The sequence below is a fragment of the Phyllobates terribilis genome, unplaced genomic scaffold, assembly GCF_046119375.1.
Source record: "Phyllobates terribilis strain yellow unplaced genomic scaffold, ASM4611937v1 Scaffold_1__5_contigs__length_1240528914, whole genome shotgun sequence".
Lineage (NCBI taxonomy): Eukaryota > Metazoa > Chordata > Amphibia > Anura > Dendrobatidae > Phyllobates > Phyllobates terribilis.
In genome coordinates, this window is record NW_027362761.1 from 179,707,820 (window position 1) to 179,726,100 (window position 18,281).

General features: G+C 46.2%; 1 protein-coding gene across 1 annotated transcript in view; it reads left to right on the forward strand.

The window, feature by feature from the left end:
• Positions 1-18,281, forward strand: part of LOC141178827 (transmembrane channel-like protein 2-B) — a 167,866-nt gene that overhangs the window by 5,145 nt on the left and 144,440 nt on the right. The window contains exons 2-3 of the mRNA XM_073660642.1: positions 3,536-3,676; positions 4,170-4,315. Of these exons, the coding sequence (XP_073516743.1) occupies positions 3,536-3,676; positions 4,170-4,315 (287 nt within the window). The remainder of the gene's footprint in view (positions 1-3,535; positions 3,677-4,169; positions 4,316-18,281) is intronic.

The window sequence follows — 18,281 nt, forward strand, 5'->3', positions numbered from 1 at the left end:
TCCTTCATGTCTCTAAGCATCCCCTTGGCGTGTTGGTAGTGTGCAGGGGGTACGGGTCGGTATCTCTCCTTTATGGGAGGATGATCTCCCGTGGGGATGTTATGTTCCACTCCCTTTACTCGCCCGAAGTCCAGCGGGTGTTTACTGAACACTCTCTCGTATTCCTGGATCACCCGGTAGACTCCCTGCTTTTGGTGAGCAGGAGTGGAGTCAGTACCCAAATGCAGTTGCTGACACCAGTCCTCCATTTGTTGCTTAGAGCCGTTACCTTCCTCTGGATGAGATGGAGGCAAGGGTTCCATGGACTGTACAGAATTTTGGTTGATGGTATACAATTTGGCTAGCGTAGCATACCGGGGCAGGTACACTTCCCTCTTCCCGATATTTATTATGCGAACGGGCACCCTCCCATGGCGTACATCAACCACCCCCCGTGCCGTCAAAATGGTGGGCCTACTATCTGAGTAGACTGGTTCTACCATTGCCTGGTAATCTCTACCTCTCAGACCAATAGCTGCCCGGCACCAAATCATCATTTCACTTTTCGGGGGCATGGCAATAGGGAAAGGGTCACACATTCGCACGCTACCAATCTCACCACCGGAGAGTTCCACTTGTTGCCGTCGCATCAGTGCCCGGATCTCTTTTTGGAGCACCCGCTGCTGACCGGAGCTGGCGTTCTTGGCAACCTGCTGTAAAATGAGAATCACCTCTGCAAGACAATTTTCAATCACATTAGTTCCTAGAGTTATCTTTGGGTGACTCTCGCGCTTGTCAATGTCTACATTGATCAGTCCCTGTGCTGCCAGTTCGACTCTACCGATTTTAATGGTCACCTCTTTAAATCCGATCTGTGGCACGGGCTGACCATTGCTGGCGATGATACTCAAGTCGTCGTCTGGGTAGCGGGTTATATCCGAGTCATTCCAGTACTGCTTGAAGAGCACGTACGGAATGGTGGTGACCTGTGACCCGGTGTCAAGTAGGGCACTCATAGGAATGCCATCCAGTACTACAGGCAAGACTGGACGTCCTCCCACGTATTTGTCACGCCAGTTCGATGGGCCTGGCGATCTTATTCCTAGGGGTTGGCCCTCTACCCCAGGTTGTGCCAGTTTAAAGGACAGTACCTTGCCATATGTCTGGGTTGATTGCAGCGGCGGCAGATGGGTTGTCCGTCCTCGTTGTATCGGTCGCTGGGTCTTCCTCTGGCCGGTGGGGTCCTCCTTGGTCGGCGCCACGGGATATCCTCCGGTCCGGATGCCAGCTGGATCTTCCCTGGAGTAGAAACCTGTAAAGACTGCACAGTTCGGGTTAGCGCGGCAACGCTTTTAGTTAGCTCTTGGACCTGACGGTGCAGGTCTGTAGCCGGGTCATTGTTTAAAGCCTGCGCATCAGCTCCGACAGGCCCTGCCGACAAGGGCACCGTCTCCTGGTGGTAAATGGTAGCAGGGCGTTTGTGGGTCACAGCGCCACCTGGTGCCGGTTCTCGGAGCACCCGGATGGCTCTGTCCTTGAACTGTGCAAAGTCCAGATGAGGGTCCTGTAAGGCCATTGCTCGCAACTGGGTTCGGTGGGCATTGCAATGTAGACCCTCTATAAATTGTTCAGTCAACAACTTGTCTTCGTTTCCCACGCCGTCAGGGTCGGCCTACTTAATGGCTCTCAGGGCCTCTTGTAGGTTTAGTGCATAGTCCCTTATATTCTCATGTGCTCGCTGCTTGCACCCGTAGAATCTAAGCTTGATCTCGGCTGAGGTACGGGTATCAAAGGTGTCCTTCAGCCGGGCTAGTATCTCTGCGACAGTCCTCCTCCTCCCAAGTGGCCAGGACTTTACCTCCCTTTGGGCTACCCCTGTTAATTGAGCCACCAGGATGCTCACTTTTTGCTCTTCTGTGAGGGGGTACACCTGGAAGAGGCTATCCAGCCTTTCTCTGAAGTCATTTAGGGTATGTGACTCCCCTGAGTACTGGGGTAGCCAGGCTGCCCCCGGGATATAGGGCATGGTGAAAGGCATGACCGCAGCAGCGGTGGTGCTGGCGGTGGCTGTGGCAGTGAAGCTCTCCTCCGTATCCGACATCCTCCTCCCCCCTAATGGACCGTGGCCTACCTTGCGATGATCCTCTTCCGTAGGCCGCGGCTCCGCAGTGGATCGTCAGGGTTGAGGACCTTCCGTCGCGCTCCTGTGACGTCGGCGTCTGCTGGGCTCCTTCCAGGACCTTACGCAACGTCCGGACGTGAGGCGGGGCTTCAGTTCTCGCGCGCTTTCGGAGTCCACGCCCCTCTTCTTCCCGCGCGGCGTCCTCAAGATGGCGTCCAACGGCGGGAAAACTCCACGGATGGCGGGAAGAAGGCAAAAGATGGCGTCGGATGGCGGGAAAACTCCACGGATGGCGGGAAGAAGGCAAAAGATGGCGTCGGATGGCGGGAATCTTCACCACAGGTAAGTTTAACAGTCTTTTTCAGGCACGCAGTACCCGGTGGTTGCGGGCACGAAATCCTGCCGACTACGCCAAAAGTTGACGCGCCCCCTGGGCCATGTTTGAGGAATACCCGGAGCCGGATCTGTTGGGGGTAGTAGTCCTCGTGGCGGTGACCCGGTCCGTGCCCAGGGTGTCAAACTAAGTGGCGATGTTTTTAGTGGCAGATGTGATATTGTTCGACTACGCCACCCGTTGAATGCGGTTATGAAACCGCCGCTGCAGGGCAGACCGCTGAGGCCGGTGGTACAGTTGTGCAGCGTGGGTAGTATAACCCCCAACGGGAGGGGTATGGCCTCAGGGCAGCAGACGTGGATGATGGGGATAGCGGATTTGCACGCAGGCACCAGGAACCACTCAGAGACGGTGCGGTGTAGTTCAGGGTCTTTACTGGTGGCAAAGGTAGACCCTCCCGGGAGTACTGGCTAGCGATCGGGGCCTGGTCAGTCCGTGAGCAGACAGGATCTCCTCTGGCCAGGCGGAGTTGTAGGCCTCCCCAACTAACTGTACTCTTCTTGGCTACCTTGCTAGAAGCGGGTAAAAGTAGCCCACGTCCCTGAGTGTACCGTGTGGTGCTCACCCGTATGGCCGGTGATTCGGGGCCTTCTGGTAGCCTCCGCTCCAGGACGGCGGTGCTGGTCCCTTGCGTGTGACCGTGCCTTCGGGTTTCTTGGCCAGAGGACCTGAAATCCCCTGCCGGTCGGTTTCTGCTGCTGGGTATGGAACAGTCCCCACAGCCTCGGACTCCGTGTCCGGTGAGATCTCTTCAGCCAAGGCGAGCTATCTAGCTTCCAGCCTCTGGCACTCACTCCTGCTCCCACAGAGCTCCTGTTCTTATTTTCCCTGTAACTGATCCACTCCAGACCAGACTGTGTCTCTGTCTGTGTTCTCTTCTAACCCCACCTCAGCCCCAGTTTATATAGGGGAAGTTCTTCCCCTCCCAGGACTGGGCACGAGGTGTGGCATGCTTAGGATTCCTGACCAGGAGACCTCCCACCTGCTCACAGACGTAATATTGCTATTACTGTGGTAACCAGACCCCTGGGGTTCCACAGATTCCTCTCTGGAACATAAGTATGCACATGCAACTAATGATTACGTGCTGACCCTGGCCAGTGCCAGCATTAGGATATTCTTTATGGGCAGAGTTAGCGCCCTGTGTTCCTGTCCCAACGATGAAGGAAGCATACGCTTCTGTAATATGTATGCAGCAGCCTGTATATCCTTTGTGATGTGTGTACATCAGCCTCAGTGTCTCCTATATGATAGGGACTGATGTATATACAGCACATAGGAAACACAGGGACTGGTGTATAAATGTGTCTCCTGTGTAATGTATATACATCAGCCCCAGTTTCTTCTATGTCATGTATATATACCTGCCCCATTGTCTCCTGTGTGATGTATATACACCAGCCCCATTGTCTCCTTTATGATATATATACACCAGCCCCTGTGTGTATGTATATACATCAGCCTTGGTGTCTCTTATGTGATGTATATACAATGGTCTTGGTGTCTCATGTGTGCTGTATATACATCAGCCCCAATGTCTCCTATCTGATGTACACTGACGAGCAAAAGGGTAACAATGTTTTGAACTTTTGACTTTCAGACACCTAGTGGTGGAAAAATCTTTTTTTTTCCTGTATACTACAAATTACAATCTGTTCTCACATTTCCTAATAGCTCAGTGTGTCATTAGGTTGATTTCCAAGCGAATGGTCACTGGTTCCAATCAAGGAGCAACCATAAAGAAGATTTCCCAAGAAAAGAGAAACAGCATCATTCAGCTCAATCGATACCGGCCTCTCGGCCAAGAAAACGGCCAAAATGTGAGTGCTATGACAATTGAAAAAATACTAAATTAAGTCCATCCATTCAAAATCCAAGAGGGGGATGTCCAGGCAACAAGTCAACCCATCACAAGGTCTATCAGTTCTCTCGCTACAAACACAGCAGTGAAGGTGACTCGTATGCTTCGTAAAAGTGAGATCACAGACATCCATGCAAGCACCATGCAAAGCATGTTACACAAGTGAAGGGGGGAGGCACAGGGCCGGGAACAGCACGCTGTGGGCCGGAATGGAGTTGTCTTCGCCCTGTGTCCACTCTTCTGTAAAGGACTGAGAGTGAAGTGTGTAGTGTGATGGTGGATTTTCTGTACTAACTGTTACATTGTCCATGGGACCAGAACCGGCTTCAAACAAGACAGGAGCTCTGAGTTCCGGATTAACAACCTCACTTTTACTGTGCAATTCTTCTACACATGGCTGCAGCGTACAGATTAAGACATGGTCTCTTGTTAGTGAAGTAGCCTTGGTTATGTTCCTTTCCAGTGTTCATCCTCATCCTGCACTGAGACCCATCATCTTCCACTTCCTCTGCAACCCAGCTGAAAATATCCCCATGAGGGATATAGAGGCCTGCTTTTCAGTACCTCTTGTAGGCTTTAAGCCCAGAACTATACCGGCATCCAGATCGAGTATCAAATGTGTCCTCATTCTGCTCCGAAAACTTGCACTGATAAAACACTTTTTCCACCGCTGTATCTGCTGCTTGAACATGTCTCCCTGTCCGCTTAACCTTCCTTCTACACTCCACTCTTTTGTATGGGACCTGCACCGGTTCCATTCTATAAGGGTCGTGGACCCAGAACTCGGGTGTCCGTGTCATGGACTACACCCTGGCAGACTCTGCAGACTCTGCAACATGGAAATTGTTTTCTATAAAACTGTTCTAACCCCTCCATGCGAATTATGTAATCTCTGAGTTTATCTATCTAATGTCTAAGTAATGTAATGTAAACAATATACCTATTGTATGGTTCCCCTAGTGGACAGACCTCCTGCATCCCACGGACGGCCTTAGGCAGAGTCTATAGGAGAACCGGCATACAATAACGGCCATAGGGATAAAACACAGCAAACAACTTTATCACATAATTCACCATATACATATTCAACATAATATTTTAACCAATCAACTCCCTTGTTTACACAACGTCTTCTCAGCCCGACATCCTCCTACACAAGTAGTAACAAAAAATGGTGAAGAAGCATTGACTTCATTATCATCATAAGAAGCGTCTGCTCGAGTTTGCAAAAAAATCCGAAAAGTGGACATTAGAAGATTGGAAATTGGTAACGTGGAGTGATGAGACAAAAATTCAATAGACTAGGCTTTTATGGGTGCAAATGGGTTTGGAAGAAACAAGGGAAAAGGGGGATAATGGATCGATGGTAGTCTCAATGCTGAGACATATATGAGTATCCTACAAGTCGCGTTACTTTGTACACTTGAGTACTATGGGTATGAAAAGAACGACATAGTGTTCCGGCAGGACAATGACCCAAAGCATTCATTGAAATTGATGAAGACATGGTTCAATGACAATAGCATAGAGGTTCTGGATTGGCCCCCACAGTCCCCAGACCTCAACCCATTCAAACACTTGTGGGTAGAGTTGAAGAAAAAGCTGTAGACATACCCAAGAGCATGCCCGGTAGGATTCAGGCAGTGTTGAAAGCCAAAGATGGATTTACAAAATACTAACAAAATAATAAAAACTTAAATTTAGATTTTTAGGAGAAAAACAGTAACAATGCAGTGACATGACAAGAATCTGCCTAACTAATCATATGCTAAATAGCTGCAAGTTAAATTTATATATGAGATAGCCAAGATGATTGTCTATAAAATGATGGTAATCTCACGTTCGAAGCAGTAGTGGATGGTGAGATATGGAGCCTGAAAGTCAGAAGTTCAAAACATTGTTACCCTTTTGCTCATCAGTGTATATACACCAGTCCCAATATCTCCTATGTGATATATATACACTAGCCCTAGTGTTTCCTATGTAATATGTATGCAGCAATCTCAATGTCTCCTATGTGATGTATATACAGCAGTCTCAGTGTCTCCTATGTGATGTATATGCAGCAGTCTCGATGTCTCCTATGTGATGTATATGCAGCAATCTCAGTGTCTCCTATGTAATGTATAAAGCAATCTCAGTGTCATCTATGTGATGTATACAGCAGTCTTAGTTTCATTTATATGACGTAAACAGCATTCTCAGTGTATCCTAACTGATGTATATACAACTGTTTTGGTGTCTCCTATGCAATGTAAATACAGCAGTCTCGGTATCTTCTATGTGATGTATACAGCAGTATCAGTGTATCCTATGTGATATATACTTCAGACCTACCACTGCTTGAATTCAATGTTACATGAGCAGGGATGAATTTCTTACTTTGAGGAGAAATGCAGTGTAATATACTTCTGTGTTTTGAGCAACTTACTGCTGAGATCAGTTCTTTACAAGACTTATAATCGCAAAGAGTCGACTGTGCTCCAGATCGACACAAACCTGGAAAAACAGTTGTAAGTAGCTGCATAATCAGTCCTACCTCTTTCTGTTCACCTCCTACAACTTTATACATGGTTTATTGCTAACAAAAATATATGAGCAAATTGATTCACAGGATTCTTGTCTAGCAGTCACGCCAGTAGTCCTTGACCTGCAAACAACCTGTTATTTGCCAGAATTCTAGAATCAGTGGACAAAACAAACAACTAGAAACATCAAATTTTATTAGATATACATTAAAAATATAAAGAAAATCAAATAATGGCACTAAAATATATATATATGGACAGGTTTATATACCTTTGAATGCAACAAATGCAGTCATGGCCAAAAGTGTTGGCACCCTTGAAGTTGCAATTACACATATTTTGTTATGCACATGTTTATTTTCTTTGTATGTATTGGAACAACACAAAAAACAGAGAAAAAACGGCAACTTGGACATAATTTCACACACAACCCCAAAAATGGGCCAGACAAAATTGTTGGCACTTTTCCAAAATTGTGGGTAAACAACTTTGCTTCAAGCATGTGATGCTCGTTCAAACTCACCTGTGGTAAGTAACAGGTGTGGGCAATAGAAAATCACACCTGAAACCAGATAAAAAGGGGAGAAGTTGACTCAATCTTTGCATTGTGTGTCTGTGTGTGCCACACTAAGCATGGAAAACAGAAAGAGGAGAAGAGAACTGTCTGAGGACTTGAAAACCAAAATTGTTGAAAAATATCAACAAGGTTACAAGTCTATCTCCAATGATCTTGATGTTCCTTTGTCCACGGTGTGCAACATAATCAAGAATTTAATAACCCATGGCACTGTAACTAATCTCCCTGGATGTGGACGGCAAAGACAAATTGAAAGGTTGCAATGCAGGAAAGTCCGGATGGTGGATAAGCAGCCCCAATCAAGTTCCAAAGAAATTCAAGCAGTCCTGCAGGCTCAGGATGCATCAGTGTCAGCGCAAACTATCCGTCGACATTTGAATGAAATTAAACGCAATGGCAGGAGACCAAGGAGGACCCCACTGCTGACACAGAGACATAAACAAGTTAGATTGCAGTTTGCCAAAATGTACTTGAGTAAGCCAAAATCCTTCTGGAAAAGCATCTTGAAGATAGATGAGACAAAGATAGAGGTTTTTGGTAAAGCATATCATTCTACTGTTTACTGATAATGGAATGAGGCCTACAAAGAAAAGAGCACAGTACCTACAGTCAAATATGGTGGAGGTTCAAAGATGTTTGGGGGTTGTTTTGCTGTCTCTGGCACTGGGTGCCTTGACTGTATGCAATGCATCATGAAATTTGAAGATAACAAAAGGGTTTTGGGTCATAATGTGGTGCTCAGTGTCAGAAAGCTGGGTTTGCGTTCTAGGTCATATCTAGCAGGACAATGACCCCAAACATACTTCAAGAAGCACCCAAAAATGGATAGAAACAAAGCGCTGGAGAGTTCTGAAGTGGCCAGCAATGAGTCCAGATCTAAATCCCATTGAACACCTGTGGAGAGATCTTAAAATTGCTGTTGGGAGAAGGCACCCTTCAAATATGAGACACCTGGAACAGTTTGCCAAAGAAGAGTGGTCCAAAATTCCAGTGTACAGGTGTAAGAAGCTTGTTGATGGTTATAGCAAGCAATTGATTGCAGTTATTTATTCCAAAGGGTGTGCAACTAAATATTAAGTTGAGGGTGCCAACAATTTTGTCTGGCCCCTTTTTGAGGTTCTGTGTGAAATTATGTCCAGTTTGACTTTTTTTCTCTGTTTCTTTGTGTTGCTCCAATACACACAAAGGAAATAAACGTGTATAACAAAATATGTGTAATTGCAATAATTTTCTGGTAGAAATACTTCATTTTCTGGAACAATTTAAAGGGTGCCAACATTTTTGGTCATGACTATATTTGATATAGAAAGGAGGAGTGGGCAAATGGGTCAAGAGATAGAAGTCAATAGTTTCATAACCCCAATCTCAATCTCAGTGAATTAGTAACTCTGGTAAGATATACTGTACACTGATGTATGAGATGGTAAACGTGCAAATGCTAACAGAAATTATTATCGTTCCTGGCTAGGTAGATAGGACTAGAGATAAGAAAAATGCTTTCCCTACCTCACCCTATCATTTGGCCCTGCCTTGCTGCTGAGTTTGGCACCCTGATAACGACATATGATACAGAGCCCACTCTCATGCGTTGACTGTCCCTATATACTTTCCCTGATAGGCATCTATTCTTTAAATAAGGCACTGCCATAAGAAAACTAATGCAAAAAATGTGCAAAAAAGTGCAAGTATTTCCAAAAAAGCAGCATCTATAAATTACCTAATCTATCTTGTAGATTGCGAGCCCTCGCGGGCTGGGTCCTCTCTCCTCCTGTACCAGTCGGTGACTCGATTTTGTTCAAACTATTGTACTTGCTGTTTGCTATGTATACCCCTTTTTCACAAGTAAAGCACCATGGAATAAATGGCACTATAATAATTAATAATAATAATATCTAATGCATGCATCTAATATTAAATATGCATTCATAAATTAGTCACCAGGTAAAAGAGGCCAAAGGTCCCTTAATAAAAAAAGAACTTATCTATTGAACATATCCTGCATTACATACTGATACATTTCCCTTTACAGTCAAAAGGTTCATCAGAGAGAAGGGTAACAAGAGGAGAGGATGCTAACAATGAGCACCATTCTTTTCCTGCAGCTGTAAATATAGGGCGTAAACTTCTGCCAAATCTTCTGATTTGCTGGTTGGGCGCAAAGTGATGCACACGTGATACGAGGCTGGGAGGAGGATTCAGCCAGGTATGAGGTGGTTTGCAGGGCTCCTATCTGGTGGTATAGACCACTGATGTAGCCACAGGACCAGGGTGCTGTGAATCGATTTGCTTGTCTTTACTAACAAATGCAATGGCCTTCACTTAGACAATGTGAATAAATGTAACTTGCCGTAAATTACCAGTAAATGATTGCGTGCATGTCACTCTTATTACTAGGAGGTGGTGTGCACACAAATCATAAGATTCCTTAGGAAATCTCAGAAAAGCCCCTTTTAGATTTTTGACAAATGTTGTTTTTAGGTCCAAAGTTATCTGCAATTATTATTAATATATACTGTGTATCTACAATGTAGCACTGTTTTTCTGAAATATTTTTTTTTTATAATTCTGACAATATACTGTATAGCCACTAAACAGGGGAACTGCATATACAACTCGTATTGAACGAGTTATAGTTATGGCTAAAGATAAATTCTGTGACAATAGCAGAGTCTATAAATAGGAGAAAAAATAATGAAATCAAGAGATACAAACTTCATAAGGCAGGGATGTCAAACTCAAATACACAGAGAGACAAAATTAAAAGCTTGGACAAAGTCATTGGCCAACCTTGATATTTATTAAAAAAATGTCTACAATTGAGGAAGTTTTTCCTTATCATCAAATAAAACGACAAACTTTTTCATATGGAAACAAAGTTCATTTTAATTAGAAGAATTGATAATAAAATATTGGACTAATATAATATGTTATGTAAGAGCAGAAAAAAAGGATATCACCCAATGATCTAATTTAAATATGAAATAATAAAGGATAAAAAGCCTTGAATAAAACAGATAATAAAGTATGATGCAAACAAAAGAGCCCCCAAACATTTGTATGATACCCCCACAGGGAATAACTCCACAGTAACGTCCACAAGCAATGGTATGATGACCCTACCCCTCAATCCCCCTGACAAAAAATGGTGACCCCATTACAATATGATTCTCCAACTGTAATCTCCACACAGCCCTTCTTACAGTATAATGGACACAAAAATTGCTCATACAGTATAATGTGCCCCACATAGTGCGCCATACAGTATAATACTGTAGGCCCCACATTAAAAAATAAATAAATATTCACCTCTGCCCGTTCCCCCGCTGCTCAGGTCTCTTCATGGTGTCTTCAGATACTCTGCACATCTCGGTGTAGCGAGCGCGTTGTAATGACATCATGTCATCTGTTGCACTTAGAAGTCAGACACAGAAGGGAAATGATGGGAGAGGGAGCATCAGCTGACGCTCCCTCCTCCATCATTGCTTTTAATCGTATCGGTATCTAGGATGAAGTTGAAAGTGCGAAGTAGGGTGAAAGTGTGATGCCGGGCGGCATACCCGCCCAGAGTCACGGGCCAAATATACTCACCCTGTGGGTCACATTTGGCCCGCAGGTCAGAGTTTGACATATGTAGCATAAGGTCAAAGGAATGGCCAAAGCTTAGGGTAGGGGGACTTATGCCTCCTGGGCTGGCCCCTTAGTACACATTTGGGGCCACACCTTGCTTTAGCCATGCAGCACATCCAGGAAAAAGTATAAATGATCTCTTGGCTGCATCTCAACTTTACAGCCCACCGTAGTGGAGTGTGTGAGGTTACAATTCCCGACTGTGCCTGTAACATGACTTTGTCTATGAGCAAGTAGAACAAGGACTTTTAATGATCCATATGCAGATTAAGAACCGCTGCTGTGCTACTTTCTGACCAAAACAGACTGTATGATATTAGAGAAAAGGCATTGTGGCACTCGGGGCAGCACTGTGATGTCCGGCATGCATGCATGCGGGCTAATCAGCAGGATTTTGTAGATAGTAAACATACCTGTACACTGGTAACAACGGAAACAGGCAGAGCAGGGAGAGGTGCTGATGAACTAGAGACAGAGTTTTAGCTGTGTATAGGCAGCAATTTGACTCCAGTTTTATATTTTTCAACTACAACAACAGCCCTTACTAGAGCTCATTATAATCAATATTAATACTGCTGTTAACACACTTATGGAGAAATTGTGCCAAAGGGATAGTGTAGGACAGTATAAGGTTAATTGCACTTCCTTTCTGCTGCACTTATATCAATAGCCATTCTCAGGGCTACTAATATTCTTTTTTCTCTTAATCCTGTAAATTGTTGTGAGCATGGAAATATAATACTCCATTTATACTGCTCAAGTTGTGCGTCAAAAGCATAAAGGCAGACTTGGTTGGTTGCAATAGCATCACTATATAGTGCAAGCAGTGAAAAAAGTCCACCTGAGGTGTGCTAAATTTCCTGCGATATAAATCCTACAAAGTTTTCTCAGCATTAAAATATTATACACCATTTATACTGCCCATTTATGCATTAAAAGCATACATCTAGACTTGGTTGGTTGCAATAGCATTGCTATATAGAACAAGCAGTGAAAAAAGTCCATCTGAGGTGGGCAAATTTTCCTACGATACAAATCCTACAAAGTTTTCTCAGCATAGAAATATTATACATTATTCTGCCACCTATGTATGTGGGTGAGAATGTGTCTGAGGGATATGAGCACGGATATCTGTACAAGAAATGGCAGGTAGTGATTAGTGTTGAGCCACCCCCGTAGTGTTCGAGTTCGGTTCGGTTCGTCGAACACCCGTGTGTTCGCCGAACTGTTCGTCGAACTGTTCGTCGAACACCTTCGAACACCGTTAAAACCAATGGCAGGCAAACAAAAACACATAGAAACACATAGAAAACACCTTCAAAGGTGTCCAAAAGCTGACAAACTGCTCAGAAGACACAACTAACACATGGAAAAGTGACAAGTACATATAGTCATGCGAAAAGAAAAGAGGTGGAGGAGTAAAAGGAGGGGGAGACACAGATATAGGCATGTCATGCCCTTCTAAAATCCAAAAAGTGAGAAGCCGAGACGGCCAGTCCGCTCCTGCCCGTGCCACCTCCGTGTCGCCGGGTTTGTGCCAGAGCCGCGGTGAACCCTGACGGCCAGCCCCCCTCTCCCAATACTGGTGCCTGTCCGCTGGTGGGTCGAGAGAGCCCCCCTGTGGTGGAGGCAGCTCTAAGCTTTTTAATTTAAATTGTCCCTCTAATTTGAATGAATACACTTTAAATCCATTTACAAGGATCTATTGGAGGGCAAGTCTCATGCCAGCAGCCGCGTAATTCCAGCTCCAGTAGCGTCCACTAAAGCTGCTGCAGTTAAAAAGCTTTTATAAGGATCGAGCTCGGCTGTCCACCGCAAGGCATCCTAGTGCCAGTCCCAGCCCCTATGCCTTGGGGTGCCTCCTGATGCTCTTCACTAAGTATCCCGTGGTCCCGAAGCATTTCCTTTGAAAAAATTAAGTGTCCAAACTACAGGTGGTGTAGCTTGCTTAACAGCCGGGATAATCCGCTGACTAGCAGACACTGCTACTAGGCACAAAGTATTTCCTGGGCTAGATGCAGTTAAAAATTTGTAAGTAGACACTCTCGTTGGATGCTGAGAAAGCATTCCATAGAGTCTCCTGGCACGCCATATATGATTCTCTTAAAAAGCTTGGGGTAGGGGTCTAGGGGACCCTTTTATAGCCAAAATCACGGCCCTGTATCACAATACGTCACCTAGGCTGAAGATAAATGGAACTGTAGCACCGAGGGCTCGGTTGCTACAGACGTATTGCACCTCACCCAGAGGTGTGATATCTCACTCTCAGATAAGGATGGAGTGTGGATCAGGACCCGACACCTGCATGCATTACACCACATTGCCGTGGGGCAGGGCGACCAATATGCCCCTGAGATGGGCACGACAGTCCCTGTCCCTGGCTGGAGTGGGGGGAGGGAACACTGAGGAAGGGGAACCCTGCAGTGCAGGAGCAGGGAGGAAGCAGTTCCTGGGTGCATTGAGAAGGGAGTATAAAAGGTGGGCACCATCTTAGTTCAGTGCAGAGAAGTCTGAGCAGAAGTGGCAGGGAGCAGGGGCTCTGCATGAGCTCTGCTCCGGAGGCGGGCCTAGTAACAGAGGCCCAGGCCTGCAAGAGGGAGAAGGAAGGAAGAGGAGCGGAGAAGGCTCCAGGAACGAGGAATGAAGGGATCCCAGGGGTGCGGACGGGCGAGTCGCCACCGCACGCCCGAATCCACCTGCGTGGAGGGGTCAGGCCAAAGGGGGAGACCGGTCCCCGAACTAGTGGAGGCAGGAAACGACCCTCAGCTAGAAACCGGAGGCTCTGACATTTTATGTGGCGCAGCCCCTTGCTCCACCCGCTAGGAAGGCACCACATAGGGTCAGGGAAACTGGCGCCAAGTTTACCAAGAGGAGGCCCGAGGCAGCCGGACAGAAGTGTTGGTAAGAAAGGCCAGACAAAGGACACATAAAGGGGGTCCTGTGAAGCGCTCCAAAGTTATCTGGGAGTTGTCTGAGCCCCTCACCTGGTGAGCACAGTACGACGTGGGCAGCCGTTACCTGCAGACGTGGTCTGGATAATAAGAACTGTGAGTAAAGGCCCTGAACTGCATCACTGACTCCGTGTCGTTACTGCTGCTGCCCTGCACCATCACCCCCATCCTCCGCATACACTGCCCTGAGGCTATACTCCTCCCGTGGGGAGTTATGCTACGCTCTGCTGCACCCACAACACCAGCCTTAGCGGTCTGCCCTGTAGCGGCGGTTCACTCTGACCGCAATCCACGGGTGGCGTAGTCGGACATTTAAACATCAAAACCACATAAATAGTTCCGCCACTGGTTTGACCGCCCTGAGCCACGGAACCGGATCGCCGCCACGAAGACTACAACCACCAGCATCCACCAAAAAGGGTCCGGCTCCGGGTGTCCCAAGGCCCAGGGGGTGCGTCAGAACATTTTCATCACCTTTCACAATCACCAATGGGACAAGGCAGGGATGTCCTCTGTCCCCTCTCTTATACATCCTAGTGACGGAGCACCTGCTCTCATCAATTCGCCATAACCCCAATATTAGGTGGATTGAGGTGGGAGGCACCGAGTACAAGTGCTCTCTATTTGCTGATGATGTCCTAGTATATATCACTCAATCACATATATCCATCCCTGCTGTTATGGCTGAAATAGATCACTTTGTTACATGGTAAAATTTTAAAATCAATGCAGCGAAGTCTGAGGCCCTCGATGTCTCCCTCCCTAAATCCATATAGGATTCCATCCAGTCCAACTTTCCCTTTGCCTGGCCCTCACAGGGTATCAAATACTTAGGAATTCCTATTCATAGAGACCTCTCCCATCTATGTTATCTTAATTTTGGGCCCTTTATTGAACAATTCCATACAGACCACGGTTGGCAAGTTAGAACTGTAAGATTCACTACGTGAACCACTGGTGTTTTGTGGAAAAGCACATGTACACTGTGTTCCAAATTATTATGCAAAAAGTGTTTAGGAGTGATAAGGCAAGAATTTGTTTGTTTGTCAGTTAAACTCATTGATGGTGATGTGTGTCAGGGCTCTTTATATCACTGTAAGCAATTGCAGACACCTGTGCTAATTAGTTTGGCAGGTGTGTCCAATGAAAGGCAAGACTACTTAAGAAGGCTCTCTCACATTATTAAGCAGCCTACATTTTCTGCCAAAATGGGAAAGAAAAAGGATGTGTCGGCTGCTGAGAAGCAACAAATTGTGGAGTGTTTAGGTCAAGGCATGACTACAATCAACATTGTGCGATGATCAGGATGAAGTGTCTTGGCAATCAAGAAGTATGTAGCTGATTCACAGTACACACGTGTGCGTGCTGATAAGGGCAAATTGAGGACTCTTTCCTACAGGCAATTACGTCAGGTTGAAAGAGCAGCGGCAAAAAAGCCTTGTCATAGCAGCAGACAAGTTTTTGAAGCTGCTTGTGCCTCCAACGTCCCCCGAACAACAAGATGCAGGGTCCTTCAGAGGTTTGCAGCTGTGCATACGCCATCCTGTCGACCTCCTCTATCCACTTCACACAAGCAGAAACGGCTCCAGTGGGCCAAACATTACATGAAGACTGATTTCAAAACTGTTTTGTTCACGGATGAGTGCCGTGCAGCGCTCGATGGTCCAGATGAATGGAGTGGAGGATGGCTGGTTGATGGACACCCCACGCAAACACGGCTACAGCGCCAACAAGGAGGAGGTGGAGTAATGTTTTGGGCTGGAATCATGGGGAGAGAGATTGTCGGCCCCTTTAGGATCCCTGAAGGCGCTAAAGATGAACTCCATAATGTATGTGGATTTTCTCAAACAGCACTTCCTGCCATGGTTCAAGAAGAAGAACCGTGTATTTCACAGCAAGATCATTTTTCTGCATGATAATGCACCATCTCATGCTGCACATAAAACATCTGCATCTCTGGCTGATATGGGCATAAAAGGGGACAAACTTATGGTGTGACCCCCATGCTCCCCTGACCTCTACCCCATTCAGAACCTTTGGAGCATCATTAAAAGGAGTGTCTATGATGGCGGGAGGCAGTTCACATCTAAGCAACAGCTCTGGGAGGGTATTCTGTCCTCATGCAAAACAATTGAAGCAGAAACCATCCAAAACCTGACAAATTCAATGGACGAGAGAGTTCAGAAGCTCCTTTCGAACAAGGGGTCCTATGTGAAAATGTAACATCACCTAGAATAAAGTTTTGAGTTGAAAACTGTTTGATTTCAGTTTCTAACAACCTGCTAATGCTTATAATTTCAAAAATGACCATTTTTTTGGTCTTTATTAAAATGAAAAGGTTGATCGAAAAGTTTGGGGGATCTAAGAGTGTGGCAACCCAGTAGTCATGATTACTTCGAATTCTGACAATATGAGGGTCATGCTGCAGGTAGTGCAGCAAGAAGGCACTTATGTGTCTTGCGCATCTCGGAGCCCCAAAATTATTTTCCGGGCTAGATGCAGCTAAAAATTATTTTTAATTTTAAATCTGGTGAAGCTTATTATAGATGGCCTAATAGGATCAGTGCTGCACACTGCTACAAAGCCCAAATTATTTTCCAGTCAAGATACAGATAAACATGATTAGTAATTTGAAAGCTTAAAACGGTTGGTAGGGTGATTTTAACCAATCATCAAGCTTTTACTCTCCCCAGGATGACACAGGGGTAGAAAAGTCGTTTCGGATCCATGATTTGTTCATCTTTATGAACGTGAGTCTGTCTACATTATCAGTGGAGAGCCGCGTGCGCTTATCTGTCAGCACACCACCAGCAGCGCTGAACACACGTTCAGACAGAACGCTGGCTGCGGGGCATGACAAGATCTCCAAGGCGTAAGTGGCTAGCTCTGGCCATTTATCCAGATTGGAAGCCCAAAAAGAGCAAGGGTCCAGTGACACAGTCGTGGCTTCAATGTTTACTTGGAGATACTCCTGTACCATCGTCTCTAGGCGTTGACTATGTGTCAGACTTCTTGTCTCCTGTGGCCTTGCAAAGGATGGGCTAAAAAAGTGGTGAAATGATTCCGCAAAATTGATGTTACCAGCAGATACTGTGGTTCTGTTACGGTTTGAGTGCTGAACACTTGACGGTCCCACGGTTGGCAAGTTGGAACTGTGAGATTCACTACGTGCACCACTGGTATTTTGTGGAAAAGCACATGTAAGATTCTGCAACAGTCTCTGCTGATACTCCTGCATGCGTGCATCCCTTTCTATGGCAGGAATAATTTCTGCAAATTTACTTTTGTACCGGGGATCTAACAGTGTGGCAACCCAGTAGTCAGGATTATTTCTAATTCTCACAATTCGAGGGTCATGTTGCAGGTAGTGCAGCAAGAAGGCACTCATGTGTGTTGCGCATCCAGGAGCACCAAGTCCCTGTTGTGTTGGTGGCGAGGTAACAATCATGCTTCCTTCCTCTGTCCTCTCCCCCCAACCTCGCACAACAGAAATGTGATCAAGGTCTCCCTCATCTGATGAGTCTTCCATCAGTTCGTCCTCCACTTCTTCCTGGGCTCCTGCACCTTCCTCACTAGTTTGGCTGCTACCATGCGCCCTGGTTAAACCATCTCCCCCACCCTCACATGCCTGCCGCCTTGGTGCTGCCGACCGTCTGGACCTTGCAGATGTTAGCCCTTCCGCATACAACTCCTCCTCCTCTACTTCCTCCACCTCCTCTTGTGCCACCACCTGACTCCGAATTCTGTTTAACATGTGCTCCAGCATGTAAATCACCGGAATAGTCATGCTGATAATGGCATCGTCAGCACTAAACATCTTCGTCGCCATTTCAAAACTGTGCAGAAGGGTGCATAGGTCCCTGATCTGAGACCACTCCTCCAGCGTGATTTGCCCCACCTCTGAATCTCGTTGGCCCAGGCTATATATCAGAACGTATTGCACCAGGGCTTGTCGGTGCTGCCACAGTCGCTGCAACATGTGCAGAGTTGAATTCCACCGGGTAGGCACATCGCATTTTAGCCGGTGAAGTGGCAGGCCCAACGACTTCTGTAGAGATGTAAGTCGCTGAGCTGCGGGATGCGAACGGCGGAAGTGAGCACACAGCGACCGTGCCCTCTGCAGTAGGCCATCTAGTCTGGGATAGTGGGCTAAAAATTGCTGGACAACCAGGTTCAACACGTGAGCCATACAAGGCACGTGTGTGACATTGCCCCGGCGAAGGGCCGCACCCAGGTTTGCAG